This window comes from Morus notabilis, unplaced genomic scaffold, assembly GCF_000414095.1.
Source record: "Morus notabilis unplaced genomic scaffold, ASM41409v2 Scaffold1639, whole genome shotgun sequence".
NCBI classification, from domain to species: domain Eukaryota; kingdom Viridiplantae; phylum Streptophyta; class Magnoliopsida; order Rosales; family Moraceae; genus Morus; species Morus notabilis.
In genome coordinates this window covers 41767-59326 of record NW_010366354.1, presented here as the reverse complement: position 1 = coordinate 59326, position 17560 = coordinate 41767, and the positions used below count along the sequence as shown (strand labels likewise).

Sequence of the window (17560 nt, the reverse complement as noted above, 5' to 3'; positions counted from 1 at the left end):
ACTTTGAATGTTGGAGTTATTATTTCTATTTGATGATAAACTTTAAATGTTAGATTAAACTTTGATTCTTTAAATGATGAACCCGACCACTCAACCCACCTCGCTTCGCCCCAACCCAACCCAAACATCATTGGGTTGTGAAATTTTTCTAACATCGTTGAGGTCAAATATGTGCAACCTGCACCCTTTGAGACGCGACAAAAAGAGTCATACTCCGCACCAATCCAATCTATGTACAGCCTTAATTATTATTTTTTTTAGAACACAAACAAAACACGAAATCACTAATTTCTTTGTCTTATGTTACTGTTATAATTTTTTTAATTGAATGGGACCCAATAAATAGTTTTTAAAAAATATGTCTCGTTCATTTCACTGATTCGAGTTTTTAATTTTAGGTTTCTACAGTAAAAAGCTCTAAAAAAATGTCACATCTCAACTTAAATTAAAAACTCGAATCATCAAAATGAACGAGGTCCCTTTATCTTTAAAATAGATTGCAGTTAATCTTAATATTCATTATATAATGTGATTGCCATTAAAATAGAACGTAATTGTTTTTAATATTCATTACACACATATTAAAAAATACAAGTGGTTTCAGTGGTTACCCTTATATACGAAGGTATCATTCTTTTTAATTATATGATATGAATTAAACGTCACTAATAAAGTGGATAGTTGACAAAATAAATATATACGACAACTAATGCACAATTAATTTGAGAGAAATTATATTCACACCCCAGTAAACTATGGTTTCGTTTATTTCACCGATTCGAGTTTAGAATTCGAGTTTTGCTACTGTAAAAAGCTCTCACAAATAGTCAAATCTAATTTTTTTGCTACAATAAAAAATTCTCACATAAAGTTACATCTCAACTAAAACTAAAAATTTGAATCAGCGAACTAAATTGGCTCTATGAATACACTCCTTAATTAGTAAAATGATTAAAATGGACAATCTAAAAAATAAACGAAAGATACACCCTACTTCCACGATTTTTCACGCTTCTTTTGATACACCCCGATAACTCGATGAAATAGAGTTATTTAGCATACTTTTAGGCTTAGTAGTTGTTTATTTCTCAAGGTAAAATGCCTTAGTGTTAGTATTTCGCATAACATTAGTTAGTTTTTATTTAGTTGGTAAAAGGTTGATATTTGTGGAACAATCTCGTCATATCATGGATTTAGTCCTCATATTCAATGAAATTGTGTTGACTCTAGGTGTATCGTGCAGGAAGTCCAAGGGCAGCTTTGGTGAAAGCATGTTGAAAAAGCACGGCAAAAGAAATGAAAATAGGAATTCACCCGATGCTACAGCAAAACTGCAGCAAAGCAGATACAGCCAAAATGTGCAAGCTGGCATAGTTTTCCTTTACAGTCAGTAGTGGACCACTTGCTGATTTTGTCAGGAGAGGACAATTGTAAGAACACTAAAAGGTGTCCATCAATGTTGATTCTGAGGGTGGACGAGTGTAACTAGGGCACCTCAACTTGCCCTAGTATAAAAGGAAAATAGTACTGTACGAATAGACGTGTGAGAGGAGGCGCACAAAATTCTCTGTACAAGCTGAGAAGAGAGAAAAAATGAGAGTACAGGAGGAATTTGGAGAGCTAATTTTTAGAGCTGAAGGAAGTAGTATAGCACGGCTGGACACGAGGAAGCAAGGACGCATACCTATTTAGCCTTCAGATTTTAGCTTAACCATTTCCTTCCTTTTGTCTTTATTTTCTTTCTGTGAACAAATGGATCTGGTTGTTGATATTATTTCTAATTTCTTTGAACTAAACATGAGCTAAATTTCTTTAGCTAGAATTATTGATGGAACCAAAGTTGCAATGAAGATCTATTTGTTATTTTAATTTTTTGTGTAATTTTCATCATGTTTATTCAAGTGTGTTTATTGTCCAATTTTTGTTAATTGACAGGCCATCACTTAGTGGAAAATATAAACTAAAATTAATTCTGAAAATGTTAGTTTTAGTTAGATCTATCTTGAATAATATAAGGGGATAGTATGAAAATATTTTATTGCCTTGTAGACCCATTAAAATTGGTGTTTAACTTCAAGTTTTGAAAACTAAAATGCATAGGAATATGTTGATTTTGATTTAAGGAACTATAGGCATAGATCTGTCGGAAAAGGAATATGTAGAATTTTAGGTTGACTAGATTAATTGTGCTACATCAATCCTATAGCAAACGTGGTCAGAGTTGCAACCGAGGGAAAATCAATAATTCTAGCCTTTACCCATCATTGATTCACAGCTTGTAACTTAGATCTTGTTAAGTCTTGCCTCTTGTTTGTTAATCACACCCATTCACTTTACTTATTCATTTTACTTAATCCTCATCAATTTGGTACTCGATTCACTCTCGATTAATTTTAGTACAACTGGTTTTTGTAATCAATTTCTTATTAACTCAATCCCTGTAAAGACGATACTTTTCACTCACTACTGTATTACTTATTTGATTACGTGCACATGCGTAGAGTCATTTCCATACATAGGATTTTTGGCGAACACACCCCACGCCCAAAAACTCTAGAATCTTCCTCAATGGCTCAATCTTCATCATTCATCATTCATCCTTTTCCAATAGTCAGCACCAAAATTCAATTTTTTTTCTCTTTCCGATTACTCTCCCTTTCACACTTCTATTGTTCTATATTTGTTCAAGTATTCAAAATGAGACATCTAGATCAGCGTGTCTCAAGTTTTTCTATGATATTGCTTAATAATAGTCCAAAATTATTATTTTTTGATAAAATCCCGAAGCACATTTCTATCGTAAGAAGAAGAAGAAGGGGAAAAAAAAAAAAAAAACACCACCATAAGGCAAGAAGTTTACCAGTTACCAACACCAACTCAGAAACCCAAGACCCACCCCAAAAGGAAAGAGAATAACTACACGAGAAGACCCACACAAGACTTAAAAAGATTTTTTTTTTTTCCGCAGAAGAAAGTTAAGAAAACAGATTTCAATATAGAAAAACAAAGATATTTTATGTGGAATACAGTCATATGAAAGGTTTTAACTGTAATAAAAATCTTTGGGCCTGTTCTTTTGTTTAAAAAACTCAAAAAAGATACCTCGAGTTCTAACGTTATTCAAGTTCATGTTCTTTTAAGTTCCAACTTTATTCAACTTTACTCAACTTTATTCAAGTTACAACTTTAACTTAAGTTATAACTCAAATTCAACTCAAAAACTACACTCAAGTTACACTCTAAAAGAACATGCTCTTTATTTTTTAAAATGGGGTGTATTAATAAAAATGTGGGGTGTTATATCTTCCTTTAATTTGTAGATATCATATAGGGCTGTAAGAAATCACCTCGAACCCGATGAACCCGGCCGAGCCGAGCCGACCCTACTCGAAAATCACGAGTTTTCAATTTTTTATTTAATTTTCAGTTTTAATTATGCCCAACCTGCACTGTACTGGTAGGGTTGCGGGGTGGGGTTCCATGAACCCGAGGTACCCCTACCCGGCCGAACATGTTCAAAAAGTAGGTAAAACAATGCCCAACCCTAATGATAATAAGTTTAAAAATCTTTCAAACACAACATAAAGGGTTGAGTCTTTAGATAATTCATGTTTATTCTTAATTCTTGTTCAGGATAGTGTAAAAATTGAGTCTTAGATGAGGTAAGTAATAAAAATAAGTTAAAAAGGGGTTTTTTTAACAAAAAAACTCATAGTTTACCCTAGGTAACCCGGCCGACCTGAGATTACCCGAGATACCTGAATGGTATACGAGTATCCTCATTCTACAAGTTGTTGCCGCCTAAATCATCCCCAACCCGAGACCTGTGGGCTGGCCCAATTTTTTTTTCAAAACCAACCCACCCCGACCGACTTACAGGCCTAATATTGTACTCGTTTACATTTGACACACTTTTTTAAAAGCTTTTGTTTTTTTGTTTTTAAATAGAAATTAAAGATGATTTCCTGATTCTTTACAATTCCAAATTCATTTTTTAAAACATTATTTACTAATGGATACGTTATATACTTTTTCCCCCTTTTTTTTCTTTTTAAATAATATCGTTATCTCTTCTGCATATATGTAATTTTATCTTTTTTTTTTGGTGATTAAGCGTGTGCATATGTGAAAAGGAAATAGTAGAAAATAGGCTAATATGAAAAGTTTAAGAAAGTATATAGGCCAATTTTTAGTTATAGAAATTAATAGGCCATAACTTATTAAGTTATGGTTCATAACCAGATAAGTTATGGATAAACTTGTCAAGTTATGGTTCATAGCGAGACAAGTTATGGATAATAACTTGTCAAGTTATGGTTCATAATCAGACTAGTTATGGATGAAAACAGTAATTTAACCTATTTATTAACTTATGTAAACTATTAGCTTATTAATTTTAATTCATCTCAAGTCTTGACCTATTTCTCTCCGTGAAATTAGCTCGAAAATTTGACGTGTCTAAAAACCCAAGATTTAATTGAATGTTAGGCCCATTTAACAGAGATGGGTTCCAGACCTAGGCGAAACCAAAAGGGCCCATTTGAAAATGGTGGCCCAAGCCTAGAAGTATGTACTACAAAACCTGCCATCCCCAACCCATTCGTGGTTCCCCACAGCGCAAGAAAGAAGAGCTTTTCGAAGATATGGAGGTCCAAAGTTCCTCTTCCTTCAAAGTTCGCGCTCTCCTTCAACAACTTCGCCTTCATCTTCTCCAGGCACTTCTATAATCTTACTTCATTACCTTTTCATTTCGTTGCCCTTATGTTTTCTTTACTGTCCTATGAATATTCAATAACTTGTCTCTTAAATCTATCGTCTTGTTTCAATAATCCCCCACCTTATTTTTTTTTATTATTATTTTTTTTTTATGAAATTCCGTTGCTGAATCTTGCATCTCCTTTTTTTTTTTTTTTTGATGTTTTCAGGTTCTTGGGACTCCTGAGTTTCGGACTTGTAAAGCGAGTCATGAAATTCGGAAAGGTGAGTTCTTTAACTAGATGAAAGTTCTCTGTATTTTTGCCTTCTCTATCTCTCTCTCTCTCTCTGTCTTCATGCTTTTCCATGTTGATTCTTCTTAGCATGAAAAGAAAGACTAAATTGGGATAGGATATGAATCTTAATAAAGAAATATACCTGCAGAGATGTCGGACGTTTCGAATTCACTGTTTTTGGTCAATTCGAAACTTTTCAAAGAATTGTCTGGAGAAGCCTGTTTTTAATAACTAAAACATGTGAAATGTGATGTGATTTGCAGATGTAGAGCTTCTGATGGATTTGTACAAGCAGATGATATTGGAGTTAAACAAGCCGGCAGGGAAGGCTTTGCCGGAATACTGCAGCGCGAGACCGGGAAGTATGCCTATATTAGAAAACAAACGTCAGAAGTTGAGTCAGCGAATGCATTTTGTGCAGAAAGAGATAGAAGACGGTTTTTTGAAGACTGATTTCAGCTCGGAGAAGAAGAAGGCCCCCACGGGTAGCAGCAGCCGGCTAGCAGGAAGCTACATAATTGGTGGGTCAGTTTCTGGTTGGAATTTCATAACATTTGGAGGCAATAAACCAGTTTACAATGGTGTGACAAAAAAGGCATTTCGTAGCAGCCACAAAGAAGTAAGGATCATGGAGGCATCCGTCAACAATTAACACTTTTTCTTGTGAAATGACAATGACGACACTTTTGAAGCAAAACAGTTTTGATGAAAGAACAGCTCTGCTACTCGAGCACTCTTTTTTGCACGTTTCACTTCGTAAAGATTTGGTGATATATATAGCATACTTTTGCCATTTGAGCCTCTGGTGTCTTTTCTCTTCCTAAAAATTTAGATAACATTTGGTACCAGGGTTCTAGAACTAGAACTATGATTCCGGTTCAAATTTTTGTTTGTTTACAAAAAGTAAAAAATAGTTCTTGAAAATCAATATTTGGTTTGAATGGTTTTAGTTCAAGATTTGAATCTTGATGTTGTGATGTTTTAAACTAGAACCACTCTAAAAAAAATAAAACCACATCCCTCTTCATTTTGGATGGTTCAAACCTCTAGTTTTAATTTCGGTTTCAGAACTATGGTTTAGATCTCAAGTTCAAACTATAAATCATGGTTTTAATTTAAAACTAAAATCACTCTGATATAAATCCTCATACCAAACGCAACCTTAAGCACTGTTCTTAATTCTTCATATTGAATATCAAAGTTACCACCCGTTTCAATGCTTTTAGAGGCCAATAGTGGCAAATGGGTGTCTGCACACTAGCAAAATGCGTGAAAGTGTGATGAGTTGGGTGTCACTTGATTAATTAGAGCTTGTTTGGTGGGGGAAAAAAATAGGAGGGAGATGTGAGAGGACTAGTAAAAGAATTTGGAAATTACAGCTGCTTTATAAGAGAGAAAGACGAGACTAGATTGAACAAGAGATTGTAAATCCGTGAGAGAGAAACAAAAAAAAAAAAAAAACCCCAAACGTAGAGTAAAGGCCCTCGCTCTTTCTCTCTCTCTCTTCCTTACACATTGTATTACTCTTTTCCCTCCTATTTTCTTTCCTTCTTACTGAACAATCTTTTACCCTAACCAAGAACAAAGAACTGAATATATATATATATATATATATATATATATATATTGCTCATTTGAATACCTGTGACACCATAGACGCACATTTAAATTCGTAATTGAATTTGGTTTTCAATAAAACAGTGGCTTTTCTTTTTGTGCTTGAAGACTTGAATAACATAATCAACTAACATCGTTCTTCAACTATTAATAATATTATACCAAATAAATTCGATGAGATTTTTCTCAAAGTTGTTAAATAAGAAGTAAAAAATGAACAAAATATAAAACTGAAATATATATATATATAAAATCAACCAATTCCCATGTTTCTGAGAAACCGAGGCCCACTACAGATTAAATAAAAATCCATCAACGGTGTGAAGGTGCTGCACCAAACCTTATCTGAATGGAGATACCGAGAACACCACAGGAATTCAGTCATTCTTGCAAGCGAATTGCAAGTAAAATCAAGCACAAATCTTTCTCTTTCTTGCCTCGCTGGTTGTTTTGTCGTACAACAAATTTTAAGTAAAATCTTCAGAGACCAGAAGAAACCTCCTAAACCAACATAGACAGGCAAATGTAACAGTTTCCAACAAAGACACAATCTTAGCCGAGCTATTTGGGTGAAAAAGCGTCTTAGAATATGAGTAATGGTACGTTAAATTAAGGAGGAGAACAGCGAACACATTGTACATGAAAAAAATTGTAATAGTAATGTTATATGGACGGGGCTTACACAATCAGAAGTGACGGAAGAGCATAAGAGCGTCATCAAGTTTCATAAGTGATGATTCCAGGAAAAACTTCGCGTTTTTTAGCCGTTTGAATTCTTTCTCTAGGGGCCCCGTACGTTTCTCTGGCGGTATAGTTAATAGCTGAAAAGAGTGCAGAAATGTAGGATGAACGATGATATCAGTTTAAGAGGTGCATTTTTATTTTTTTTTTAAAAGAGAAGTATTTGGACAACAGAAAAACAACATATGAAGTTGCAAGGGAAAAGTAAAGAAGGGCGAAAACCCCTTGTTTTGCAGACCTCTTTCTTCTGGTCCAGCTCGTGAATCACTCGTAGGCTCAAATTCAAGGCTGCATGGTACATCTCATCCAGAACATGTTGCCACAGAATAGGTTTATTCACTTTCCACAAGTAGAAGGTTGTATTTCTATCCACAACAAATTTCTGCAAAGGCGATAAAGCAATGTCATATAAAAATACAACAACAACAACCAACCAACCAACAAAAGCCAAAAGTCTTTATTGAAATTTATTTGGTAACCTAAACGACTATGGCTGTAAATTTCAAGGGGACGCTGATGCAGACAGAGGGAAAATGAAGTTAAAGAAACCAACTTAAAGTTGACGCGAGCTTTCTCATTTCACACATTAACTATCTCTTTATTTTGATCCATTAAAACAAGATCTGACATCCCAGACAACGTTAACCTGGGCTTGTCGACGACATCACATATTGCCATATTTGAGCTGAGTGTGAATTTTATAAGAAGGTTGAAGTACTCTACCTCCATATGCAAGTACTCATCCTTCCATAGCTTACCAAGGATCTTGGGCGCTTCCTTCTTTTCAACAAATGTCATATCCGCAATCTAGAAAGAGACCAAAAAAAAAAAAAAAGTAGACAAATTTAATTCCTTTTTTGTACAGATGCCAAGAAGTCCCAGGAATAGTGGTTAACATTTTGTCACAAAAGTTGATTCCGAGTAGGCAGTTGCACGCAACAGAATCCAAAGCAAATTTAATACCTTATCTGTTTCTTGCAGCAGACCAGCCTTTGACAGTAACCTGAACATTCTGTAAGCATCTCTCCCATATCTTCTCAAGACAATCGATTCCACCTGCAGCTTAGGAACTGTGAATAAAATTCTGTACCGGCGAATGAAATAATCTCATAACTAAAAAAACAGAAGGAACACCAATGGGACAAACCTCTTCCTTCTGGGCTAATTCAATTATTTGCTTCAAGTCTGCATAAGAAATTTTGGTTCAGCAGAAGTTAAAAGAAAGAAAAGAGAGAGGAGGTGGGGGGGAACTCAATTTCAGAGAAAGATGGAGAAACGGAAAAGCAAAGTTGTTCTGCTAACAGATATCTAATGACAAATTTTACCGATACTGTATGTATCATCAGTCCCAGAGGATGAACAACCAAGCTGAACAAGGGAAGCTCTGACACGATCCAAAGTCAAACTACGACCAGCTTCACTTTTCATCACCTCTTCAAAAATAGTATCCATTGAGAGGGAAACTGCAAAAAGGCAACAATCATGCATTTTCTTTTCCTTTTTTCTTTCCACAGCAAGAAGCCAAATTTTTTTCACGAAACGTATAACGGCAAAACACCAGCATCTCTTGGATTATATTCTTTTTGGTCCACAATAATTGCACTGCAAACAACCAAATTCCTCAAGTAGTCATCGGAATCTTTTATATACCTGAATTTTCAGTTTTCACTTTCTTCTCTGCACTCCTAGTTGCATCTAACATTGCTTTTAAGACAGTTGCAGCTCCAACATCCAGCCGCGCTCTAACATTCTCAATGCAAGCCTAGAAAACATGGACAAAATGTCATCATCGCATTGTTTCAATTTTCAATCAAGATATGCTGAAGCAAATCATCAAACGAGGGAATTTTGTTCCTCTGATATACAACTTAATTGTTATCATGATAATCACTAATTAAAATGCTAGAGTGGCATGATTATAAGTTTTCATTTGAATGAGTGCAGAAATGTAAATCAAACAGAAAATCGTGCAGTAAAGTCAACCTTGTGCCTTAGATACCGAGTAAATTCCTCAAAATTGGCTCGCCAGAGAATTACTTCATTTTCGTTGGAGCCAAATGCATCATCCGAATCTGCTGCACCATGCTTCCGCTGTAAATAAAAAATCTCACATTAGCATAGAGTAAACCTGGTATATTGAAACGACAATCTGTGATTAATGCCAAACCTTCTCTCCGACACCCATACTTGAGGAACTGTCCCCATCTTTTTTATCTTCATCAAATTCAGTTCCAGAAGGCGTCAAAATTGAGAACCTTAAAGTGTCGAGAGATGCTGCAGCTGCTAAAACACGTTGCTCTTCAGTCTCCGAGACTTCATCTAACTAAAAAGCGGAACAAGAGACAATTTTATAAACTCCCCCTTTTAGACAGGCATATTTAAAACATTGCAAGTTCATTGATAATTCAGAATATGTTTCACGATACGTACCAGGAAGGGCATATAAAAAGTGACATACTAATACGTTAAATTTAATGACACAGCAAACTATAACCACGTTCACTCTCACAACTTTAACACAACTCAAATTACCTTAGCAGACTTAGCACCTCTCTTATTTGAACTTTTTATAGTTGATGGTTCAACAAATGGTTCAGGGGCCGGGCAACGTTCAACAAATCGGGAATTCAGAAGTTTCTGAAAGCTTTCTCGCACAGCATCCTGAACAGCATTATCTCCTAAAGAAGGTTTGTAAATTAAGTAATTAATAGAAATTCGGATATTCCCCAGACAAGAAACATAATTCAGTAGGCACAACAACAGACTTGCCTTCACTTGCTCTTTCATATATTTGTTCAAGTGTAAGCCTTCCATGCTGAAGCAAACCTTCAAGAATTTCTCCACACTACAGACACCAATAAGCAATTACATTAATCCAGAGTCAAACATCAAAACATAAAAATAAAAAAATAAAAAAGAGAAAGAACTAACATTTTTATCAAGTTCCTCGGATACGATTTCCAAGAATTTGGGAAACCTCAAGCGATGGAGTATGTTATCAAACAACACTAAGTACTGGGTAACTTTTACTTCATTTCCACCAGCACCTGTGTAGACAAAAATCCATGACAGACACTTGACGAGCATTTTATTTTAGTTAAAGAGAATATCAGAAAACGATAATACAACACTTGAACTTTAAATAAAACTAATTGCTTACCCTTTATTAGATTGGTTCAGAAAATCAAATCGGAAATTGTCAAAACTCAAGCAAAAGCTGATGAATTGGGAATATCATAAAAGAAATACAACTTCACAGGAAAATTAAGCAACCATTAACAAATTTCATAAACAGAATCTGCAGCAAACTCCAAAAGTACAGAAATTGAAAGAAAACAGCAAGAATTAAATGATCAAATTAATTAAAAAAAAAATTCTTGTTCGTTGTGTAACAATTTCAATACCGATTTGTTCCGAGGAGAAAGGTTGAACACAGTTGTGCTGAATGAGGATTAGGAGAGAGTTCTTGATTTGCAGAGGAGTGAGCTCCGTGAAACGAATCAACTGTTGGAGCGTCAATGGACCTTTTCTCAGAAGATTCTCGCAAACATTCTGCGCATATATATATATATATATACATACATGAATATATACAATCATTATCCGAATGAATTGAAAATAGCATCACATATATATCAATCAAAGGTAAAACCATGGAAGCATATTTGAGGCAAAAGAAGGACTAAAGGAAGAGGGAAACAGAGGAAGTTTACAGCGACGAGATTGCCGAAGTGAGAGGTGATGAGATGGACGGCGAATTTGATGCCGTACGGCGTCGCCATGGTTGTACTCTCTGTGTCGTTTCTTCTTGCAATAAACTCTCTGTGTTTGAGAATCTTCAGAGAGGCGGAGGCGGGAAGTGAAGCGGAACTTGTTTCTAGGGCACAACTCCTATAATTATTTGTTATGGAGTACATCAGGGCTTTTAAGTGCTTATAGCTCAGTGGTTAAGCAAATGTTCTCTACATGGATGGCCAGTCACAGGTTCGATTCCTTTCGAAATCCAAAACATGTTCTACTTTTTAACATTTATTTTCCTTTTTTTAAAAAACAAAAAAAAGTTATTTGACACTTTTGACCCCTTTTTTTCCTGAAGATAATTGACCCTAAAATTTTTACGATTTAGTAATTTATTTTCATGAGTTAATTGGGCTCTTTGCAACATATTAGACCTAAGTATGATTAATAATTTCATTAAAATTAAAAGTTCAGCATTCAGCAACTTGCAAATTTATTGAAGGGTTATTTATCTTTTTATACCTTGCATTTTAAGTTTATTCAAATAGTATACTTTTAATTTTTGATTTTATTAAAAGTATACTGTCAGATTCCATTTAATATATAAATTCATACATTTTACTAGTCAACACGTAATTTTGACCTAAAAATGTCCTAAGTACACTTAAATACAACAAAAAATTAAAAAAAAACTCTTCAAAAAATATATGAAAATAGAAAATCTTCAAAAAATGGTTTTTCCCTCTTCTAATATTCATCTTTTAGAAAGTTTTTAAGAGTTTTATTTGTTATTTTTAAGGGTACTTTGATAATTTTTTAGGTCAAAATCAAATGTTGACTGGTATAAGATATGAATTTGTATATTAAATAAAATTTAAAGATATATTTTTTATGAGATGAAAAACTAAAGGTATATTTTCTGAATAAATTTAAAATCCAAAGTATGAAAAGATAAATTCCTTTATTGAAAATTTCAAAAGCTAAAAGCTTTATGAACTATTACAATCTTATTAAGTCATGAAACACATTAGAGAGAGAAATGACGGATCCTTGAAAGTTTCGAAAGCTAAAAGCTTTATGAACTATTACAATCTTATTAAGTTATGAAACACGTTAAAGAGAGAAATGACGGATCCAAAAATTTATCTCAATTGGGACACTTAAAAAACACAAATTTTCAATTGACAAATAGTAATAGAAACAAGACAAAATCATAATAGTTCAAATCTACACAAGATATCACAATTGTTTTTTTATAGTTTTAAAGATCCTGCGTAACAGTAACACACAAGTTCCTGCCTTGTATTCTATTGCCTATCATAAGGAGTTTTAGAAGAGCGCCAAATGGTTTTGCTTCAATGGTTTTTTATTTTAGTATTTGTAGAGTAGTATAAGTTCACTCATGACTAGTCACTAGTGGGTGTTTTGATGATAAGATAGACAGTAATATGACCATGATGCATTGATTTTGGGCGACAAACAGTCGAGTGTGTGTCCGTTTCAGATTTTCCGAAATGCCAATTACCGAACTCCAATTGTTTTTTTTTTTGTTTTTTTTTGTTTTTTTTATCATAAACAGTATAATGGACCGCAAACATTATGATATTGGATGTTTACCTGTTTGTATATTGAATGGAAAATGGAAAAGCCATTAATATTGCATGTTACATCGTTCTCAAACAGACACATGGCTCCAGATCCTTTGGCTTTTCCCGGCACTTTATGGTATGGAAAGTGGATTTTGATTGGGTTTTAGAGCTACTACTATATATGTTTCTATTGTTTCCTCGTGATGAAATAATCTCTCTTTCGTTATCTCTCTCAAAAATAATTTGTCTCTCAATAATAATTTGTTTCTCAATGATCGTGACAAAACTGCTCAGCAGTACTACTTGTATAAATCAAATAGACTAGTTAAAACTAATAATTGATTGATATTGATATTGTTTATTAAAGTGAAAGAAAAAATCAATTTTAAGTAGTAGTACTTATCACCCGTAAATTCCACAAATGTTGATTTCTCAAAGCGTAGACAAATTAAACTTGTTATCTACATATCTATCTGTTTATTATGTCTGTGTAATACAGTATTATAATTCTGTACGTATTTTCATGAGATTGGTATATACTTGATCCACCTCTATCTAATTAAACAAATAATTTGAATTCAATTAGCACTAACATGTGGTCTGATATGGTTAATTAACCAAGAGCAACATCTTAATTAATCCGGACCGTACGTATAGATAATTATATATATGTATATCTAACTAATTAAAAATTAAGGATGAAAGTATAGTAAAGAAAAAGAGATGGTGGTACATGTCATTATCGAGTGCAGAATAAGTGCTGAGTTTCTTACCAGCAAAAATAGCTGTGTGATTGCAACTTGCACCCACCTCAGAACACCATGCAAGTATTTGTTATCGCGTCGGTTCCCATGATGAATAACATATAGTTGGTTAGTGATTGAACATATTAAATGCAAGTAGGGCATGACATGTTTCAATTATAATGTGAAATTGGGCCATTAATTTGTTACAGTAATTATAGTGTGACATATAGCGATCAAGTTTTTCCTTTATATTCAGAGCAAAACAAAAAGTTTTCCTCTATATTGTTTATAAAAAAAACATGGTGAAATTTAAGTACTTAATTTGAACGTGCTTAAGTTCACTTCGCTATTTAAATTTAATTTATTAGTATATTTATATCGATAAAACGAAAGTATGATCAAATCACTAAAAGGGTCTTTCTCTCTACAATTCTTAGATATATAGGGTTTTTGAGTTGTGGATTTTCGTGGGTATTCGAGTCTTATTTTTGTAACAGCCATATATACCATGAGCAACTAAGCTCGTGACTATGATCTTGTTCATGGAAAATCGTGATATGAAATATGAAGATCATGTTCATGAAATATCATGATGTTAGTTTAGACGAATCTTAAAACGAAGTAGATCGTTGATCGAATCTAGAATTGGGAAAAGACGCTTTCCAAATGTTTACCCCAGTATATTTTTCCTTTAATTGCTATGAGTAATTATAGTGTGACATACGTCAATCAAGTTTTCCTCTATATTGTTTGTAATAACACGGTAAATTATACAACTATGGTGGTACAAACCCAAAACCGATCTCTTTAAATTTTCCAACAAGACAAGGACCCCTCCTTCCTCCCAACCTCAGGAAAAAAAAATGAAAAAAAAAAAAAGGAAAAGACAATAGACACAATTGAATAGAAGACATCAAACGAGAATAATTCAAGACACGGCAACACAAGAGGGGTTCTATTGTTTTTATTTGTATACTTGTTGTATCAACAAGTAATCTGTGCGCATAGTGGTTCATGAGTTTCAATCATTCATGCGTTTTTACTGTACAAGTACTGTGCTAGAAATATATGGTACTAGAAATCCGCATGATATTAGCTAAGAAAAACTATTTCTGTTCCTCCATAGTCCATTTGCGGCTATAATATGAATAAGAATTAAGAAGGTAGCTAGATCTTCTAGCAAAGGAAAAAAAAAGGAAAAAGAAAAAAAAAAAAAAAAGGTTCTTATTTCAACGGATTTTTTTTCTTTTTAACTGCTGATGAGAAAAAAACAATATTCTTAACTATTCTAAAAATTTAGTCAAAAAATTAGCTGTAGCCATAGAGAAAAACGAACTGTAAAGTACAAACGCTTTAATTTTGCTTTCTTCAACCAAAACATGGAAAACAAAATTAAAGAAGAAGAAGAAAGAAAGAAGTAAAGGAGGTGTTCTTTTCATAGATTTAAATAAAAAAAAATTTGATTGAAATTTAAATTTTTATGAGAGAAAATATTATACTAAAAACGTCGCGCGTGTGTTTTCACGTATCAACCTTATTATTTTGCAAACTGCTAATAATTAGCTTACACCTTAGCCCCTAAGATAAGTTTAAGAAAGGGTGACGTTCACTTATCTACAGCAAAAGAAAGAGAGTATGTCACCCTTATCTACAGCAAAAGAAAGAGAGTTGCTATCTATCAATTATTGATTTGTGATAGGAGACTTGCTTTAAGTACTAATGAAGGCAAGCAAAAAAAAAAAAAATAAATGAAAAAGTTACTGCGAGGCTAGTAAAAAAGCTACTTTAGTTTAAAATGATAATAAAAAAATTGCATATGAAGCGGACTATCTAACTTCCAATCACACCAAATGCGTGAACAAAAGCAATAGCTATAACCGGACAGCATAACAGTTTCCAAAAAACTGCCAACTTTTCTTCCCTTCTTTCTCTTATAAAAACCAGCAAAAACCCCAAAACCAAACAGCACCCTTTTCTTTTGCACCACCACCACATGATTCAGCTCTCTAAACTGAATCTCTCTCTCTCTCTCTTTCTCTCTCTCTCTCTCTCTAGATTTTTGGTTCATCAATCAATTACAGAAACTTATAGAAGCCGTTTTTGTGACAATAGGAAGAAAGTTTTTTTTTTTTTTTTTTTTTTTCTGTTTTTCCTTTGAAGTTTATAATAATTCTTAGTGCAGGTGGAGACTTCCAAAGGGATCGCATTGATCTAATTATATTCGGCACTTTGATCAGTGTACGTATTTAATTAATTATTAGTACTTTACTAATTTCAGTTCATTTTATTGGATCATGCGATCCCTTAGGAAGTTTCCATCAGAAGCTAGCTCTATAAAGAGATCAAATCCACCACATCTAGTACTCGCGATCTCTAATCCAGGTAAGACTAATTATATATAGTTTTCTTTGTGAGTTTCATGGCGTTTTCTGTTCATCGAAGTGGGGATTCTCTTGTCAAATTTATAACTCTACCTTTACTATATTTTAATTTCAGAAGTGTGTTTTTAGTTCTCTATCGAAGATTCTCTTTTATTATATTGATTCTTTGCCAACTGATCAGCGTGAATTTGTCCTCTCTTTTAACTTAGGGTTGTCTTGTTGATTAGATTCGCACGCTATCTTAAAGAAGATAATATTATTAGATATATATCATATAGTATCTCTACAGAAGAGAATAAAAAAAAAACTGACAACAGATTTTATTACATGGATTCAAGATCAAAAGACAGAATTATAAGCACAAGATCTCTCTAAACTCTTATTTTTGCTTTTATTATTAAGTCTTTTATTATCATTTGCAGATACATGATCGTTTTCATATTTTTTTTTATTTTTCTTTTTATGTAAATAGCCAACTAGCTTGTGAATTAAAAAAAGTTTGCTGCAGTTTCCAATTATCTTCTTATATTTTCTTTTTTACGTGTTTCGGAGAAAGAAAAAGGGCACATAGTTAGAATTTTGGAAGTAGCTATAGTGCCTTTCATTCACTCAGGAGTACTAGGCATATATATCAACGTATAAAATCTCTCAAAATATTCTTTATTATATGAAAGTTTGCAAACAGTGGTCTATACATATATGCTCATCTTATCAATAAGATTTAAGTAGAAGTGGCCTGGGTTTACCACAAAATCTTGTTTGAGATTATGTGCGACACCAAGTAGGCAAAAATCGACAGAAATATCTAAAGACAAACCCACTAAAAACAGTAAACAGTGTCGGATTCTCTTGCCCCCACGGCCATAATATTGCGTGATTGTCGAACTAATTTGTGTCTTTTGCTAAATGTCAATAATGAACACCAACATGGTAGGTATATATCAGAGCAGAATCACATGGGACATATTTTGGTCCATCTTCGCAACTAATAAAGCAGTTACTATATATATATATATATTATATCATATATAGTACACTAACATGTATGGTGGGTAAAGTTATGTCGAGGAAATTAATTTTACAGTGCAGTTCTTATAATTACGACTACTATATATAGATATCATATTACATGCATGTGAACCATGTCGAAATTTGTCTTGTTTGTGCATATGAGAGTACTTGCATCCCTAGCTTTCTGAAACATATTTATTACTTTCGATAATATATATGACATTTTATCAGTCCATCTGCGACCTTAAATCGCATGCCCCACTAGTAGAAAATCAGGAATAGACATCGTCTCCTTCCCGGAGATCTCTAAGGCCTTAGACGTCACTTTTCGGGTGACGTCTAACGCCTTTTATCTAGCACCGTATATCTCCCGTACTGTTGAATAATTTTATAGGATGCCTCTTTTTTGTATCATCACATTTGGCAATGCATTATCCCCTCTCATCTCTCCGGTTATTTCCTTATGAAACCCAGGTGATTACTTGTATACTAAACGCTCTTTTTGCTTAATTTAGTGAAATCCTTTACGTTCCTAATATACCAACAAGTTTTTCTGTAACAAGAAGAAGTTTAGTCCGATAACTATATATAGTGATGAATGTCAAAATTTCTCTCTATAAGTCTGTTATGATTAAACTGTGATGACGGATTCTTGAAAAATGCTTTCTTTACAATGACTTTGTCCTGACAAGACATGACTTGCAAGGAAATTTTTTAATGCCAAAAGCCTTTCCTCTTGTAGTGAC

The 17560-nt window shown here is 33.5% G+C and overlaps 2 protein-coding genes across 2 annotated transcripts; one reads left to right on the top strand and one right to left on the bottom strand.

Moving 5' to 3' along the window:
• The first annotated feature begins 4568 nt into the window (after window positions 1-4568).
• On the top strand, window positions 4569-5697 carry LOC21389929. The gene is made up of 3 exons (XM_024173428.1): window positions 4569-4715; window positions 4926-4980; window positions 5255-5697. Exons 1-3 carry the CDS (start codon window positions 4569-4571, stop codon window positions 5641-5643), a joined length of 591 nt encoding a protein of 196 aa, XP_024029196.1. The 3' UTR covers window positions 5644-5697.
• A 1198-nt stretch (window positions 5698-6895) lies between these two features.
• Window positions 6896-11224, bottom strand: LOC21389928. The gene is made up of 15 exons (XM_024173448.1): window positions 11063-11224; window positions 10754-10901; window positions 10281-10396; window positions 10119-10194; window positions 9882-10027; window positions 9517-9672; window positions 9333-9440; window positions 9000-9111; window positions 8675-8812; window positions 8497-8534; window positions 8313-8405; window positions 8073-8156; window positions 7588-7731; window positions 7291-7429; window positions 6896-7109 (listed from the first exon to the last, which is right to left on the bottom strand). Exons 1-14 carry the CDS (start codon window positions 11129-11131, stop codon window positions 7295-7297), a joined length of 1563 nt encoding a protein of 520 aa, XP_024029216.1. The 5' UTR covers window positions 11132-11224; the 3' UTR covers window positions 6896-7109; window positions 7291-7294.
• Between the last annotated feature and the right edge of the window lie 6336 nt (window positions 11225-17560).

Bases quoted from the DNA above. Each gene is read 5' to 3' on its own strand.
- LOC21389929 (XM_024173428.1), top strand. From the start codon at position 4,569: ATGTACTACAAAACCTGCCATCCCCAACCCATTCGTGGTTCCCCACAG. The intron at 4,716-4,925 runs GCACTTCTATAA...TGATGTTTTCAG, and splicing joins TTCGCCTTCATCTTCTCCAG to GTTCTTGGGACTCCTGAGTT. The intron at 4,981-5,254 runs GTGAGTTCTTTA...TGTGATTTGCAG, and splicing joins GAGTCATGAAATTCGGAAAG to ATGTAGAGCTTCTGATGGAT.
- LOC21389928 (XM_024173448.1), bottom strand. From the start codon at position 11,131: ATGGCGACGCCGTACGGCATCAAATTCGCCGTCCATCTCATCACCTCT. The intron at 8,813-8,999 runs GTATATAAAAGA...GCCTTTTTGCAG, and splicing joins AGTGAAAACTGAAAATTCAG to TTTCCCTCTCAATGGATACT. The intron at 7,430-7,587 runs GTCTGCAAAACA...CACTCTTTTCAG, and splicing joins AGCTGGACCAGAAGAAAGAG to CTATTAACTATACCGCCAGA.